This window comes from Balaenoptera physalus (assembly GCF_965194825.1).
Source record: "Balaenoptera physalus genome assembly, chromosome: 11".
In the NCBI taxonomy this organism is placed as follows: Eukaryota; Metazoa; Chordata; class Mammalia; order Artiodactyla; family Balaenopteridae; genus Balaenoptera; species Balaenoptera physalus.
Genome location: NC_138896.1, coordinates 44774270 through 44792038, shown reverse-complemented (window position 1 = coordinate 44792038; position 17769 = coordinate 44774270). Strand labels below are relative to the sequence as shown.

Here is a 17769-nt window from a genome sequence, read left to right as displayed (position 1 = left end):
AGTAAAAACAAGCCCAGGTCAAGGGGTGCCATCCTAGCCTGCTGCTTGTTCCCATGCTAGAATAAGAAGAGGCAGCAAGACTACTGGTGAAAATAATTTTTTAAAAAAATCCCATTCAACATATGTAAGGCAACAAGTAGAAGTTAATAACGGCAAAGAGAACTTGGGAAAAGTTCCACTGAGAAGAAAAAACATTTCTAGAAGTCCTGCACTGCAGAGTCACTTTTAAATCCCTTTAAAAATTCTCTCTCATTCACTCTCCATGAACAACAAAATTTTCCAGTTGCACAGTTCTATTCTATGGTTTGTAGTTTTCAAGGAGCTTTGTTACCTCATTTCATCCTCACAACAACCCTGTGAGGTAGGTATTATTCTTATGTGGTAAAGAAACTAAGGTTAAAAGGCTACTTATCCAAATTCACAGACTTAGTAAGAAGTAAAGCTGAGACTAAAACCTAGGTATTTTGATTGCAAGTTCAAGTCCCAATACCTTATACCATACAGCAAGTAGCTTTCTGGCCGCCTTGAACACACAGCCAGTTCTCTAATGAATCAAGAAAATAGCCCATTAACAGAAATTTGGGCTAAGACAAATGAAACACAAGATTGCTACAAAGTGCTCAGCTACTTTGGTTCTCAGAGTAAGGGAAGCATAAGTTTAAAGGTCAAACCCACAACCAATAAATCACAGGTCAGAGAGAAAACCCCAAATACGAGGGGGAGAGAGGAGGTTAAAAGGATGACGCCTGAATAATCCACAACCCTTCCCCATATTCCATTTCTAAAGGATCTTCACATATCCCTTCTTCCAAGATACAACAAATTTTCTGTGGCCACATGGTTCTGGAAGAAAAGGATCCAGTTCTACAGGGCACCTGAGGAGAGACAGGAAAGGAGAAGGAAGCCAAAAATCTTGCAGTTTTACTCCATTTCCCTTTTATCAGATACGGCCTCCAAGGCTTAGAACTTTCCTGTGTCACGTAATCCTTTCACATCCTCGCTGAAAGTAGAGGAACAAAGCTGGAAGCAGGAGATCTCCTGGGCAGAGGACTCCCTGGACTACCTCTCAGGGCCATTCTAACAGAAACAGGCCATTCTCTAAAGCACAATAGCACCTAAACACAGCCATCGTTGATTTGATGACTCTCTTTAGAGAATGTTTCTTAAATGCCAGAAGTGAAGAAATGCAAGTCAAATGTAATATACTTACCCCACTCTGAGAGGTGCTAGGCTCTTCATCATCACTGCTGACAAGATCAATGTATTCCAGAACAGGTCTTAATGGTCCTTCCTAGGAAAAAATGAACAAATTAACAAATCATGGAGAGTTATTCAAACTAAATTAGCATTTAAAACAATCCTTTTTGTCGATGTTGGGATTGACTGGCAAGAACTCTTCTGAAGAGGAAGCCTTATGGGTGGTAGAAAATAATCAGAACAAATGCAGATGAAAATATTCATAGCACAAGACTAAGAAATGATGACAAGACCTAAAAGAGCCTAAGCCAAGGTAGGGTATTAGGACTGTGTTGATTCCTTGGGGAGAGGATTATTAACACAGGAATAGTGCTACAAGGTCACAGATACTGTAAGCCAATGCTTTTCAGATGGGATGGGTATCTCTGACTAGGAGCTAGGCTGTACTTCCGACTCCTACAGAGTCACACATCAAACCTGGTTCTCCTTCATCTTTTCTTTCCATCCATACTGACTCCACCGCAGACCAAGCCTTGAATGCTAAGCTTAAAAGCCTAGATTTTATTCTACAGGCAAAAGGAAATCAATAAATACTAAGATAGGAATAAGATCATGAGAGTTTACCTTAAGAAGATTAATCACATAGAGAAGTATGGAGAGCAGGGAAAGCAGGATAATTAACCAGTGCACACACATAATAATGCAAAATTAAAATAGTGGTGATGGCAAAAATAACAGTGATGCTGTGGTGCATATACAAAAGGATATACAGGTAAGATGAAAACAAAAACCAAAAAATGATTGACTATAAAAACAAAACCCCAACAACCACAAGGAGTCAAAGTGGTCTCTAAGGTTTCAAGCTTAGGAGACTAAAGGATAGACATAAATTTGGAATACAAAGACAGAAAGCTGGCATTCCTTTGTCCATAATGGGATGATGTACGAGGGGTACACAGAGGCACCTGGCAGACAGCTGGAAATGCAAGCCTGTAATCTGGGTATAGGAACGTGACTGGAAAGCTGCTCCCCTACAAGACTAGTAACTCTAGAACTAAACTGAAACTATGATATTGCCAAGGAAGAAAGCAAAGAGGAGAAAGAAGGGATTCAAGGAGGCTCTTGAGGAAATGATGGAATTTTAGGATTTAGGAAGAAGAGCTAAGCAGGTAATCAGAGCTCTGAGAAAAATCAGAAATGCACAAATTCAAAGAACATAAAGATAGAGAAAACCTCAATGAAAAGGTGTCAATGCTAAATGTGGCCAAAAACACTGAGCACTGAAAAAAAAAAAAACAAACCAAAAATGCCACTGAACTTAGCAACAAAGGAGATTTTAAAATGTCTTTGACAGAGCAACTTTCAAGAAAGTAGTGAGCATACAAGCCAGGCTCTAAAAAATTAAGCTGAAAATGAGGCAGTAAAGGCCAAGAGTAAAGATTACTCTTTTTAAAATTCTACTATGTTTAAAACAAGAGAAAGGAACATAGGGGGAGAGCATGGCTGAGGGAAAGATTTCTCAGGACTGGGAAAGACGGCTGTTGGGAAGCCAAAGTGATATATTCAGTGGAAAAATTAAGAGAAAAAGACCCCAGGTCAAGAGACAGAAGCTAAGATCTAGTTAAAGATCCTCTTCCTGAGACGAGGCATCCAGTCTCAAAATTCTCCCCTAGGCTGCAACTTCTCTCCAAGCAGGAAACTGCTTTCCCTGCAGGTGGTGATTTAGCCACTAAGATAAAACCAGAGAGCAAAACTTCTGGGCAGGGCTCATGCAATAAAGTAATTAGGACTTCTGCCTGAGCTGTAAAAATGGACATTTAAAAAAGAAGATTAGAGGGACAGATATTCTGCAATGTGTGGTCAACAGAGATGAATCACCTACTTCAAGACCCAAACCTACCATTTGTAATAAGGTTGTCAAAATCATACATTCAATCCAATAAGGCAGTAGAGGAGATAAAAATATAATAGCTTGCTCTCCTCAAGAAATGTACGTTAGGAACTTTTATTACACGCCCACTGAAGCAGCACACCAAGAAAGTCCCTGAGGTACCAGAAACACAGAGGCTGGGGCAGAGCTTCCATGAAGGGTTGGCAGGTAGAGAAAAAAGGGAGATGAAAGGATAACTGGGCACAAAGCAGAATGGGCAGGAAAATGGTCACAAAGATGATGAAAAAGTAGTTGCAGAAACAGGAGAAAGAAGGGCAGGAGTAAGGACAGATGAGAAAAGCAGCATAAATATCCTGCTGGGGTCAACCACTACACTGATACCCAGCCACCTTTGAACTACTGAACAATGACAACTTATGATTCACACTAATTAAGAGAGCAGAATAAAATGAATCAGGATAGGAAGTCCATACATGAGAAAAAGCAGGGGTCATTGAGAGTATTCGTTCACTCAACAAATACTATGGAGTTATAAGTGACAGAATGGTAGGAGAAGACAGCATGTGCTTGAGACCTAAAAAGGCAGAGAGGCTGAGTGGAAAAACAACGGAAGATAAGTATTCCAAAGGAAAATACTTTAGCTAATTTTCACAGTGGATATGGACAAACTTCCACCATAACGAACCTAAGGAATCAAAACCCTTTGGTACTCCGTTGATTTTACTCTAATCGGGAACATGTGTCACTGAGCCCTGTACAGTCGAAGGTACTAAACCTTCCATGTATGTTATTTCATTCAGTCCCCACATTACTTCACTATTGCGCCATTTAACGAAGGAGAAAACTAAGTGAGGCCCATCTGGTTCTCTAATCACATCATTGGCTGTGTGGTCTCTAATCACATAATTCTGAGGCAGTTCCAAGTATACACACTATGTTTAAATCAATGCTTACTTCCTAAGTTTCGGAGATAAAATACTTTCTCTTCCTTCAATTTGAGGAAAAAAGTCTACCTGCTATTGTCCCCAACTCTGAATAACTCACAACACTGGCCAAATAATAAGTTATTAATTCTCCTCAAACAGTAATAATTATAATACAAATATCAAGAAAAGGCAATTTCTTACTATGTTTATAATGGCTGCTTATATTCTTAAAAAGTATAAATGCACGTGGTCCTCCAATTACAAGGTATTTTATTTAAATTTGCTTCATCCATCAATTAGTGAACCATTGTTCTCATCCCCTCTGTACCAGTAACAAAATCAAAGGATTCTACTCCAAGGTCACACAATTTAGGAGCAGGAGCACAGGCAGAAGCAAAACAGTTTAGAAACACAGTTTAATTAATATTCTAAGTTTTAAAAAATATTTTTAATGAAATAAAAAGCTTTCATTCTTGTTATTAGAAAACTGATTTCTCATACAAAGCCAAAACACCAAATACCTACTAATTGGAAAGTGATGTCAATACACTAAAATACAGTCTACAGAAAAACTAGTTTACCCCAGTCTAAAACAAAGAACATGGATTTGAGCACAGATGCAAAAATCTAATCTAAAACTCTAAATAATTCATGGGTTTTTTTCCCCACATAGAGAAGTTAGAGACATAGTTTATTTCTGCAGTCCCGCCCAATTCAAACATTTCAAATGATTCCCAAATGCCTGCTCGAAGTTCAAATTTAGTCCACAATTCAAAATCTATACTATCCGGCCCATCCTTCCTTCTCCCACTTAAAAAAAAGTACCCTCCAGAACTAAGCAACTCTCTGCTCTCCCATTTTGATGACTTTCCTTGTTTCTTCTCGAAATACTCTTTTAAACACATACAAACATTAAATATGTTACCTATGAAAAATAAACTGAAAATCGTATGTTTTTTTTTTTTACAGCATCTTGTACTTTTTATAAAAGAACTTTCTACTTTCTACTAGAACTATTTACAAAGTCCTCATCCCTACCTCATCTCTCACACTGAAATACTGACACTTATGGGTAGGAGGTACTTCCAACTAATCTCTGTAGCTCTAAGGTACTTAATTCAGGACTTTGCTCCAGCATTATTTTTATTTATTGAGCTAATACAACCCCAAGACACCCAGCAAAAAGACACCCTCATTATTTGTCCATGACCCCCCAGAAGTAATTTATGAAAATATACAAATATTCCACATGTTCAATGATTCCACATTATACCAATCATCTTGGTTGAAGCCTAAATCTCATGTGCTGTTATCAAGATTATGAAAGGCTGTTTCAAAGTTTTTATACCTTTATTATCTAGAGTAGCACTGTGAAAGATCATGTCATTAGCCCTGAGTTAAAACAGTTTTCTGGGAGTAAATTAACATATCTGCAGTTTCAAAGAATGCAGAGAATAAAGATGGTAGCTGAATAAGGGATCATATTACTAAATTAAACAGAAAATTAGAGCAAAAGACCTAAATGAAAAGTTTGTATAGTAACATTCTGTCTCTTCAGTTAAGCACTGTTTACACATGTGTATTGGCTTTGCAAAAATCAGAGGGCACACTTATGAACTGTGCAATTCTCTGTATGTGTATTTCAATAAAATTTAAATGAAAGGGCTCATTTTTGCACCTCCACATCTATATCCTTCCTTTCCTTCAACATGCTTAGTTTCAAACTCTGTATTTTCTAAACCACACAAAAACTACTGTGCCACCATGCGGATTAAAGATGGGAAAGTTAGACTAAGAATGAACTAAGAAATCCAAACCAGTGTAAATCAAGAAGTAATATCACAATGTTCTTTTTGTATCTGAAGAAATCTTAAGCACAGACTATTTATTATTTTTATTGAACAAGCACTACCTGAGGAGTCAAGTGTAAGATTGGGTTAGAGAGAGAGAAGATTCTGTCTCTAACGTATTTTAAAACAGAATTAAGGTATCGTTAATTCATTGAAGTATTATCACCATAAAGGCATAAAGAATGTTTTTAATAGGTTTCTTCTAGTACTGTAATTGCATTTAATACATATAATTCACTTCTCCATTTGGAACTATCAAACCTTTGAACTTATATCTGGAAACAGAGATAAATATAAGATGTATCAAGATGGACACATTCACTGATTGTATATTTTTTACTCTGGATGCAAAGATATAACAGATTCTCTACATTTAAAATAATATTTAACTTAAAAGAATATTCTTAAATTTCAGTCTAATACATGCTTATATTAAGTACTGACAAGCTACACCACAATTCTTCACTCCACCGAATACCTATATATATGTATTTTTTAATCTTATTTTTGTAGATGCCATCTGTGATTCTCAAAGTAAGCCCCATAGTTCATAAAGAAGTGTGTCCCTCTTACTTTAATTTCCACAAAATACCAATGTAAATATTCTCCATTCACAAATATACCCATATTCAGGGAGAACCTGAAATATTTCTCCTGAAGAGCCAAACATACTTCAATTCACAGTGAAGGAACAGGCAGGATACAATTTCTTCTACCACCGCCCCCAAACCTTTAAAGTTTAAAATGAAAAGGATACAGCACCATATGCATGGGCAAAGGCAAAAAACCCAAGAAATGATCTTGTGAAAGACTCCTAAACAAACCCACTGAAACACAATACAACAGTGCATCACCACAGTGGCCTAATGTTGGGGTATATAGAAGACACCGTTTAATAACCAGTTTTTCAAAATCGTCCAAGAACCAACAAACACAAATACACATCAGACAGGGAATTAAAGAAAGATTATACACCTTTAATAGCAAACCTCAACTAACTACAATATTCAAAAAGAGTAGTTCACAATAGAAATATTCACTAGCTAACTAAGATCCTACTTTAAGCAGAGCCTTTATAAAACTTTAACAGTGTGGGGTGGAAATTATCCTCAAATGTATCATAGCGCCCCCTTCAGTTTTTGCAACCAATGTTTTACAAAGTGTGTTCACAGTTTCATACACCCCTGCATTTGCACCAACATGAAGATTCCTGGGCCCCACCTCCCATTTCTGATTCCATAGGTCTGGAGTGAGGTCCGGGAATCCACACACTTCTACTTACTCATGCTTGAAAACTACTGTCCAAAGGGAATAAAAACAGAAAGATACAGGATGCTCCTGGTGATACGGGCCCTTCATTGTGAACCTCGCCTGCTGGACTGTGCTGTAACAGGATGAGCTCAGAGCTTAGTGAAGTCTTCAAGCCACCCGCCTTCACGTTATGGAGACACCCAGGCTCAGAAGTTGAGTTCCTGCAGCCCTTTTGGTTTTCTACCTCATTCCTCATCACTAGCCGCCCCTTCTCCCTAACCTGTGTGCTATCTTTTAGAAGTTACTCTTAGTCTCATTTCAAAACAGTCTTAGGAGACCACAACCCTGCGCACATGAACGGCTCTAAGTGCAGGGGGAGGGGCGAGATTCAGGGTACAACACGCACCGCAGGCCACAGGCTTTGTGATGCCTACTGGGGCTGCTCGGTCACCTCTTCGGGCAAATTCCCTACGCCTATGCCCTGCTCCACAGTGTACAGTCCCTATCACACATTCACACACGTTTGCTGCATGATGAACGAACAGGTGAGGGGTAATCACATCACGGCTTATCACGCATTGTCTCTGACTCGGAAAAACCCGAATATCGTCGCTACTTACACTAACAAACTGAATGTCATCTTCATTTTCCTCCGGTGTTGACTCGGACGCCTCAGGCCCAGCTGGAGGGACACATTCTATTATCTATAAAAATAAGCCAAAACACGGTTATCTAGACAACCCCGCACTTACAGAATATTTTTCCAAAGGGAACCGAAAAACGAAAGCTCTCCCGGAGACCTAACGGAGCCTCAGCCTCCGCGAGCCCGAGCTCGCGTCCGTGGACCGCAGGGGCCCCTCCGCATCCCATCTCCCCGAGGAGCAGGGAGCACACTCCTCCAAGAGGCAGTCGGCCTCGGAACCCACGCCGCGCCGAGCAGAGGTCCCCGAGCCGGGCCGGGCGGCCATTGTTGCTGAGCGGCCCTCGTCCCCCAGGCCCCCAGGCCCCCAGGCCCGGCCCAGCACCCCCCGGACCCCGCACCACGCCGTGGCCAGCCCGCTACTCACCTCCGACCCTGGGTCTCCCATCTCCCCGACGGCCCGTCTGCCGGCACCCGCGCTGCCGCCGTCCCCGCCGCCGCCTCAGCCTCCCCGCCGGCCCCGCCTGCCAGCCAGCTACGCGCCGCCGTGACCCGCCCCCGCGTGCGCGCAGAGCCGAGGACGCCGCCGAGCCGCCGACACGGCGGGCGGAAAGGGCTGCAAAACCGCTTCCCAGGGAGGAGCAGCCCGCTAGGCCCGCGGTGCCTGGCCTCCCTGTCGCAGTCCCGGCCTCCCTCCACCGCCGCGCCGGCCGCTGGGAACTGTAGTTCCAACAGCACCGAGACCACGCCAGGAGTTAGCGGAAAAGAACGGAAGAGGACCCGGAGGCATGGCGCATGCGCAACTCGAGGCTGACGTCACTGCCGCTCGCCGGGCGGTGGGCTGGCTGGGTTCTGTTTTACAGTAAAGGGCGGGGATGAGGATGGGGAGGAGGGCGTAGGCATGGGTTTCGTGAGGTTGTGGAAGTGACAGGCGGGTGATGGAGACTAATTTATCAGTTCTCCTTTTTTCCCCGAAGGGTCGGAGATGTGGATGCTTAGCTGAATTCTAAGATCAGGGCAGAAATCTGAGGCGGCCTTACACTGCTCACCTGTTCTCCATCCTCAGTCTCCACTCAGAGCCTGTATTAATACACCTGAGGAGGGAAACTGAGACCCTGAGCTCCCATCTCCAGGTTGACCTGAAGAGAGCTGGCGAGGCTAGAGAATCCTGGGCCCAGTAGGATAGGGAGCCGAGGCCCAGACAACTTTATCACTGGGCCTTAGGCCAGTGATGTTACAACGTACTTTTAAAAGATGTTCTCAGATAGTATCTTAGTAAAATAGAATAGTTGACTGTTTTCCAGTGTTCACGCTCAAAAACCCTATAAAATAGTTCACTCATGGTCAAATATGTGTTCTCATTTTTTTCACTTAACTGCCTTACCAAAAAGCCCCATTTTTTTTTACACACCCACAATTGTTAGTAAAGGTTTTGAAAAGACTTTAAGTTGGAAAATTCTTGTAAATCTTAGATGCCTTTTTTGCCTGTCTGCATACATGCCCAACATGTGATTACCTATATTGGTAGTAATTATTGCTTAGTAGTCCATACTTCCTTCCAGGGCTTTATGACTTCAGTTGCTTTTCAGTTTGAGAATTGTAGAGGCAAATTGAGAATGAGAGACCTGCCTGTCGTGTTCCTTAAAAGCTGTATGTAAAGTAAATATTTCTAAAACTTTTAAATGTCTAGGCAAAACTTGTATTTAGGATTCTCCCACCGTGCTGGTGAGAGTTCAGTGGAACATTTACTTTAACCATTTGCAGGTAGGAGTTAATGTGTAAAACTTGGAAAACAAGAGCCCAAATATGCTCATAGCTCTGCATTCCTTGTCATTGCAAGGATTTATCCTGAGGACATAATTTAATCTGTAGGAAAATCTTTATGCAAAATGTTATTTATCACAAATTTGTTGTAATAGCAGAAATGGGAAAACATCTAAATGTCTAATGATTGGGAACAGAATGGTTAAACTTTGGCATGCCAACATAAGACTGTAGAGTGTTTTTTGCCTCCATTGAAATGTTTAACTAAAATTTCTAAAAGTGGGACTTCCCTGGTGGTCCAGTGGGTAGGACTCTGCGCTCCCAATACAGGGGGCCAGGGTGCAATCCCGGCCAGGGAATTAGATTCTGCATGCATGCCACAACTAAGAAGTCCTGCATGCTGCAACGAAGACCTGACGCAGCCAAGGTAGATAGATAGATAGATAGATAGATAGATAGATAGATAGATAGATAGATAGATAGATACTGGTGTTAAGATTGAACCCGTACCATGATTCTCTGAGGAAGGTATAAAAAAAAAATTTCTAAAAGCATATTTTTTTTAAATGCAAGGTATATATAATATGATCAGAACCACATCAAACCACCAAGCAAACCACGCCTGAAATAGGAACCCGACTTAAGTACTAACAGTAATTTTCTCTGGGGAGCTGGACTATGTGTTAATAAGAAAATCTTTTGAAACCCATTAATATTTAAGCGACATGCCTGTAGTTCCCATAAGGCCAGTTTTATTTAGCTAGGTGTAGCAGAGGAGAACAAACTATAGGCAAAGCTTGGGAGTCCCTTAATCTTAGGAAATTAAGAAGAGATTGGGTGGGGTGCTTTTAAGGCCAGTTGGTGTGGTAGGGAACTGGTTAGAATTGGAAAAGGCAGAGTTCTCTGCTGATTGGTTCAGGGTTCAAAATGGAAACTTTTAACCATGGGAAAATGTTTTTTATGTTTCACTGTGGATCCATTATTTTGCTTTATGACTTCAGATCTTGACGGGAACCCATCAATGGGTTTGGTAACCCCTCAAATTCAGTTCTCTTAGACTTTGTTGGACACAACATTATAATAATTTCCAAATCTACATGTTGATATTCTTCCTTCAACTCAATGAAACAAATAAGTACAGGCTTCAACTTTAGTTTTGATTTCATCTGTTTTCTATTGACTTTCTAGCTCGTTTTGTTGAGTGATTATTTATAGAACCATCTGAACATTGGCTGCATCCAGGATTTAAGATTCCAAGTCCTGGTTCTTGACTAAGGGAATGACACCAAGAGGAAATTAAATGCATCAGTAAGTCTCAAACCCTCTTTAAGAATCATTGTTCAGGGAATTCCTGGTGGTCCAGTGGTTAGGACTCAGCGCTTTCAATGCTGGGGCCCCGGTTTCCATCCCTGGTCGGGGAACTAAGATCCCACAAGGCACCTGGCCAAAACAAACAAAAAAGAATCATTGTCCAATATTCATAAATCTCAAAAAAGGGAAAGTATAGCTACCATGAGCCTGTCATTTATTTAAGGAGCATTCAACTTGGGGAAAAGAATTAATGTATACACAGCACCAAATATTATGCTTTAGAAAAGGAACAAATACTTCCAATGCATTTGTATTATTAAGAACCATATTTGGTTTGGAGTAAATGCTCTGATTTTAAGACCTGGCAACTGGAATGGTCTCTTTAATAAGTTATGATAAAGTAAGAAATAGATTTATAGGCATTTATTCCAAAATAGAATATTCTTTAGGGAAGAAAAATGGCTCTTAAGATACTTTGGAACCAGTCGTCACAGTCATTTCCTGGGAGTTATGAGAGCAGAACAAAGAGCATTTAGGTCTGAAAGAGTACAAAAGACTATCCACTAGGTCTGTAGTGCAATTTCTTTGTTCCTCTCAGGTTTGGAATTCTGTACAAGTGTTGCACACAAGGAAAAGAAGCGCAGGAAAAAAGGGGTGGCTCATTTCTATGGTTGGGTCATATGTACAAGCCACTTTTCTCATCAGAGGAAGCTGTGATAATTACTTCTTTTGAAAAGGAATTCTCCCCTTCAAGCAATCATGTATTTGCCTTTATGAGTAAACTGGGAACAGTAGTTTGGGGTAACATTACTACATATTGTGAGTAGTATTTGCAAAACTTCCCACCCTCTTTCTAGAAATATTTGGAGGATCATCTTTCAGCATTTGCTTCATAGCAGTACTACTCCTCCATATAAGGCCACTGAACAAAACTTCTGATGGTTCAACTTGTAGTGGGTCACAAGAGTTTTGAAAACACCATGGACAACCAAAATATTAGAAATGGTTTGTATCTGGTAAAGGAATTGGTCTGTGGCACAGTTTAACTGTAGGTGTATTTGTAACAATCTTGCTGGCTGGTATTAAGATGTCATAAGTATTAAGATCTATTTAACCTCTTTTATGATAATCTACATGTTAGAATAGTTGTTAAAATCTATTTACTAAAGAGTGACTATGGAGGAATTTAAGGCAAGTATAATATTCTTTCTTCCCGCAAACTGAAGAAGGGTGAAAAATCCTAAGCACGAGCAAAACTTCTCTGTATGATTTCACACTTACAGAAAAATTGCAAGAATAGTATCTGTTTTATCATATTCTGTATTTCTATCTACATAGAGATATACACATACTTTTTTTTCTGAATCACTGGAGAATAGGTTGCATATATCATGCCTCCTTATCCCTTAATGTTCAGTGTGTACTTCCTAAGAATCAGGATTTTCTTTGACATGTGTACTTGCTTTAGTCCTCTTGGGCTGCTTTACTAATTTAGCATACAGTAGGTGGCTTAAACAACAATTTATTTCTCACAGCCTGGAGGCTGGGAAGTCCCTGATCAAGGTGCCAGCACAATCAGTTCTTGGTTAGGGCCCTCTTCCTGTCTGGTTTGCAGACAGTCTTCTTTTACTTTCACAGGGTGGAAAGCAGAGAGAGAAGCAAGCTCTCTTGTGTCTTTCTTGTAAGGACACTAATCCCATTGTGAGGGCTCCACCCTCATGACCTCATTATCTCCCCCAAACTCCATCTCCAAATACCATTCTAATGGGGATGAATTTTGAGGGGACATAAACATGTAGGCCATGACAGTATTATTATCAAAATTTGGAAATTTAACATGGAATGATGCTTTTTTTCCTAATCTGCAGTCCTTTATCACATTTTATCAATCGTCCACTCCAGGATCACATAGTGCATTGAGTTATGTCTCTTTATTCTTCTTTAATTTGGAGTTTTTCAACTTTGTCTTTCATGATATTGATGTTTTTGAATTCCCAAGGCCAAATATTTTATAAAATGTTCCCCAATTTTGGTTTGTCAGATGTTTCCTCATGATTTGATTCATGTTATGCATTACCAGCCAAAATAATCTAAGTGATGTTGAAGTGTTTTAGGTGATCACATCCAGAGACCCATGATGGCTATTTGACCCTCATTGGGGATATTAATTTTAATCACTTGGTCAAGGTATCATCCCATATCACCAATATGTAATTTCCCCCTTATAAATAATAGGTCATCTGGGGGGATATACTTTTAGACCATTCAAACACTATGCCTCATGAAATGTATTGCCTATATATAGCATATTCTGATGATTTTTGCCTTTCCCAAACTTTACTATGATGTCCACAAAATGATAATATTCCAACTCTACTGTTCTCTCAACTTTTTTCAAGAAAAAGATTTTAATTTTTTAAAAAAAATTTTATTGTAGTTGATTTACAATGTTGTTAGTTTCTGCTATACAGCAAAGTGAATCCGTTTTACATATACATATATCCACTCTTTTTTAGATTCTTTTCTCATATAGGTCATTACAGAGTACTGAGAGTTCCCTGTGCTATACAGTAGGTCCTTATTAGTTATCTATTTTCTATATAGTAGTGTGTATATGTTAATCCCAAACTCCTAATTTATCCCCCCCGCCCCGCTTTCCTCCCAGTAACCATTAGTTTCTTTTCTGTATGTTTTGACTCTTTTTCTGACTCTATTTCTGTTTTGTAAGTTCATTTGTACCATTTTTTTAGATTCCACATGATATATTTGTCCTTCTCTTTCTGACTTCTGTCCTTTTCTTACTTCACTTAGTATGAAGTGAAGTAAGGTTATCTCTAGGTCCATCCATGTTGCTGCAAATGGCATTATTTTGTTCTTTTTATGGACTATTACTCAGCCATAAAAAAAGAACAAAATAATGCCACCTCTCAACTTTTTTCAGCTGGCATTCTTCTGTGAGAGTCTTGCCTTCTCTTTTAAAATAATGTTTTATAAATTTATTTTCGGCTGTGTTGGGTCTTCGGTGCTGTGCACGGGCTTTCTCTAGTTGCAGTGCGCAGGCTTCTCATTGTGGCTTCTCATTGCGGAGCATGGGCTCTAGGCGTGCAGGCTTCAATAGTTGTGGCACATGGGCTCGGTAGTTGTGGCTTGCGGGCTCTAGAGCTCAGGCTCAGTAGTTGTGGTGCACAGGCTTAGTTGCTCCGCGTGGCATGTGGGGTCTTCCTGGGCCAGGGCTCAAACTCGTGTCCCTTGCATTGGCAGGTGGATTCTTAACCACTGCACCACCAGGGAAGCCCTAAAATAATTTTTAATGTATGAATTCATTTCTTTTTAACCTTTCATTGAATGGTTTTTTGATGTTTGTACGGAGTGCAGATACAGTCACATCAAGAGACTTCGTAGCATGTTACCTGGTAATCACTGTGGATATTAGGGGTTCAGAATATCAGAGATCATTGATTCACAACTTCCTGTGCATCTACTTTTTCTACCTTGTGACCTATAACACTTGTTTTAGATGTAGCTTGGCCATACCATATATCTATGTTCTGATTAGTATTTTTTTCTTTAATTTTACATTCACATGCAGTTGTAAGAAGTAATTCAGAGTACTTGTGACATGACAATGTGCAGAGCTATGCTGATGTGGACAAATGATGTCACCTGTCATTCCAGTAAACACATGTTGCTGGATTCAAGCCCTCAGCCACTGCAGTGCACACTGAGGGGAATTCAAGGTGGAGAAAAAAAGGGTACTGGCCCTAGATCGGTAAGATGTATATTGAAGGAATAATTTCAATGAGCCAAGATTCTTGCATCTTCCCATACATAAAAAAGCACTGCAATCATTAACTTGAGATGTCTTTTTTTTTGTGATTAGCAGTTATCTTGTGATGTTTGCCTACATTTTTTCTTTTCAGCAAAAACTCCTACATATCCTGGCTCTCCTCTCGCCTCTTTGGAATAGTTCCTCAGAGCTATCTGAGCGGCTGTTTCCCCAGGCTACAGTCTTCAGTAAGGTCCCCAAATAAAACATGTAACTTGAAACTTTTAGGTTGTGTGCTTCGTGTTTTTTCTGTCAATAATTTTGGCAACCAATGAAGAGTCCCAGAGCAGACTTCTCTCTTTTGCCTAAACTCTATGAGGATCCAGAGCCTGGGTACCAGCAGAGGCCTCTTGTGCCCATCCGCCTCCTCTGAGGGTCCAGATGAATTTGAGTGAGTCTCTCCTGTGTCTCTGACCTCCCATTGTTGGCTGATGATCCTAAGTTTTGTTTGGTGGTGTTAAAACTCCTCACTGGAGTAGCAGGTTTCCTTGAACCTAGGTACCTGGGTTATCCTCAGCTGAAAGACACAGGGAAGATTTTATTATGTTCATACAGAATTTATACTTACAAGTACTTGCTTAATTGGGAATTAAATGAAATCTTGCCCTAATAATGGCCAAAGCCCAAAATAAATGAATGAATTAATTTAAAAAAAAATTAGGAGTGGTTATATTTTTTATTTATTTATTTATTTATTTAGCTGCATTGGGTCTTTGTTGCTCGTGCGTGCTTTCTCTAGTTGTGGCAAGCAGGGGCTACTCTTCGCTGTGGTGCGCGGGCTTCTCATTGTGGTGGCTTCTCTTGTTGCTGAGCACAGGCACTAGGCACGTGGGCTTCAGCAGTTGTGGCACACAGGCTCAGCAGTTGTGGCTCGCGGGCCCTAGAGTGCAAGCTCAGTAGTTGTGGCACACAGGCTTAGTTGCTCCGCAGCATTTGGGATCTTTCCAGACCAGGGCTCAAACCTGTATCTCCTGCATTGGCAGGCGGATTCTTAACCACTGAGCCACAAGGGAAGTCCGGGAGTGGTTATCTTTAAAAAACAACAACAACAAAAAAAAAACAGTCAACAGAAACTGCCTGTGAGAACAGATTTCTAAGAAAAAGATGCCAAATCAGCCATTATATACACATTCACAGAACTACAGGAAACATGATTAAGAAGTAAATAAAGGTATGATGACAACGTTACATCAAATAGAAAATATCAATAAAAGATAAAAATTATACAAAAAGATGGAACTTGTAAAATACAACAAATGAAAATTTTAAAAAATCACTTCATAAACTGGACTTCACCAAAACTAAAAACTTTTGTGCTTCAAAGGACACCATCAAGAAAGTGACAAGATAACCCAAGAAATGGGAGAAAATATTTGCAAATCATATATGTGATAAGAGACTTGGATCCAGAATATAAAGCTATACAAAGATATATAAAGATGTACAATGATCAATAAGTACGTGAAAATATGCTCAAATCATTAGTCATCAGGTAAGTGCAAATCAAAACCAGAATGAGATACTACTTCACACCCACTTGGATAACTAAGATTCAAAAGTCAGATAACAAGAGTTGACAAGGATGTGGAGAAACAGTAACCCTCATGGTACTGCTAGGGGAATGTAAAATTTTGCAGCCACTTTGGAAAGTAGTGTAGCAATTCCTCAAATGATTAAACATAAGAGTTAACATATGATCCAGCAATTCCCCTCTTAGATATATACCCAGGAGAAGTGAAAACATATGTTCATACAAAAACACTTCCAAGAATGTTTATAGCAGCAATATTCATAATAGCTAATAGGTGAAAGCAACCCAAACATTCATCACTTGATGAATGAATAAATAAAATGTAGTATATGCACATGCAATGGAATATTATTCACCCACAAAAAGAATGAAGTGCCGATACATACTACAAGATGGATGAACCCTTAAAATGTTATGGTAAGTGAAAGAAGGCAGTCACAAAATACCACCTCACTGCACTTCCCAGCCCATGATGCACGCCTGCTGGTGTGTGTGGCAACTGGGGGCTGAAACTCAGGCTTCAGTGGACAGACCCAGGGAGAGGACTCAGTTTGGCTGTGTGAAGACAGTCCGAAGGGCCTAGAGTGTGGTCCAGGCTGCAACTGGGGGTGTGTGCAGGACAGAGCCCAGGTCCATCATGCGAAGGGAGGGGCAGGCCCCACCATAGCAGTGTGTTCACAGGGGAATGCAGGCAATCGGCTCAGACTTCAGCCCTGTCTCCATGTGTGGGCAACCTTCCAGAGCTTGTGCATTCCCAGAGCTCGGAGGGGTGGAGCTCATGAAGAAGAGGGAACATTCCCAAAGTCATTCTATGTAACCACCATCACCTTGGTACCCAAACCAGACAAAGACACTACCAAAAAACAAAAAAATTACAGGCCAGCATCTTTGACAAATATAGTTAGAAAAATCCTCAAAACAATATTAGCAAACCGAATCCAACAACACATAAAAATGATCATACACCATGATCAGGTTGGATTCATTCCAGAGTCACAAGGATGGTTCAACATTATGCAAATCAATCGTGATATGCCAAATCAAAAAAAGAAATGACAAAAACCACATGATCATCTCAATAGATTAGAAAAAGTATTGATAAAATTCAACATCTACTCACGATAAAAACTCTCACCAAAGTGGCTCTATAGGGAACATACCTCAACATAATAAAAGCTATCTATGACAAACCAAGAGCCAACATAATACTCAACAGTGAAAAGCTGGAAACCTTCCTGCTAATATCTGGAAAAAGACAAGGATACCCACTTTCACCACTTTTATTCAACACAGCATTGGAAGTCCTAGCCACAGCAATCAGACAAGAAAAAGAGATAAAAGGTATCCAAATTGGAAGGAAAGAGGTAAAACTGTCAGTATATGCAGATGACATGATACTCTCTATAGAAAACTGTAAAGACTCAACACAAAAACCTATTAGAACTGATAAACAAATTCACCAAGGTATTACGATACAAGATTAACATACAAAAAGCTGTTGTACTTCTTTACACTACCAATGAAACAACACAAAGAAAAAGTAAAAAAAATCCAACCCTTTTAAAAATCACATCAAAAAGAA

The 17769-nt window shown here is 40.0% G+C and overlaps 1 protein-coding gene across 6 annotated transcripts in view; it reads right to left on the bottom strand.

Moving 5' to 3' along the window:
* The window catches only part of ZNF451 (zinc finger protein 451), an 86366-nt gene extending 77918 nt beyond the window's left edge, over positions 1-8448 (bottom strand). For 2 of the 6 annotated variants that reach the window (XR_014251097.1, XR_014251098.1), the window contains exons 1-3: positions 8183-8447; positions 7736-7819; positions 1211-1291 (exon numbers count right to left, since the gene is read on the bottom strand). Coding sequence is in view for 3 of the 6 variants with exons in the window: in XM_082414290.1 (XP_082270416.1) it covers positions 1211-1291; positions 7736-7819; positions 8183-8203 (186 nt within the window). In the remaining 3 variants the exon portion in view is untranslated. Of the gene's footprint in view, positions 1-1210; positions 1292-7735; positions 7820-8182 lie in introns of all 6 variants that reach the window. The other 4 variants (XM_082414290.1, XM_082414291.1, XR_014251096.1 and 1 more) reach the window with 3 other exon arrangements.
* Between the last annotated feature and the right edge of the window lie 9321 nt (positions 8449-17769).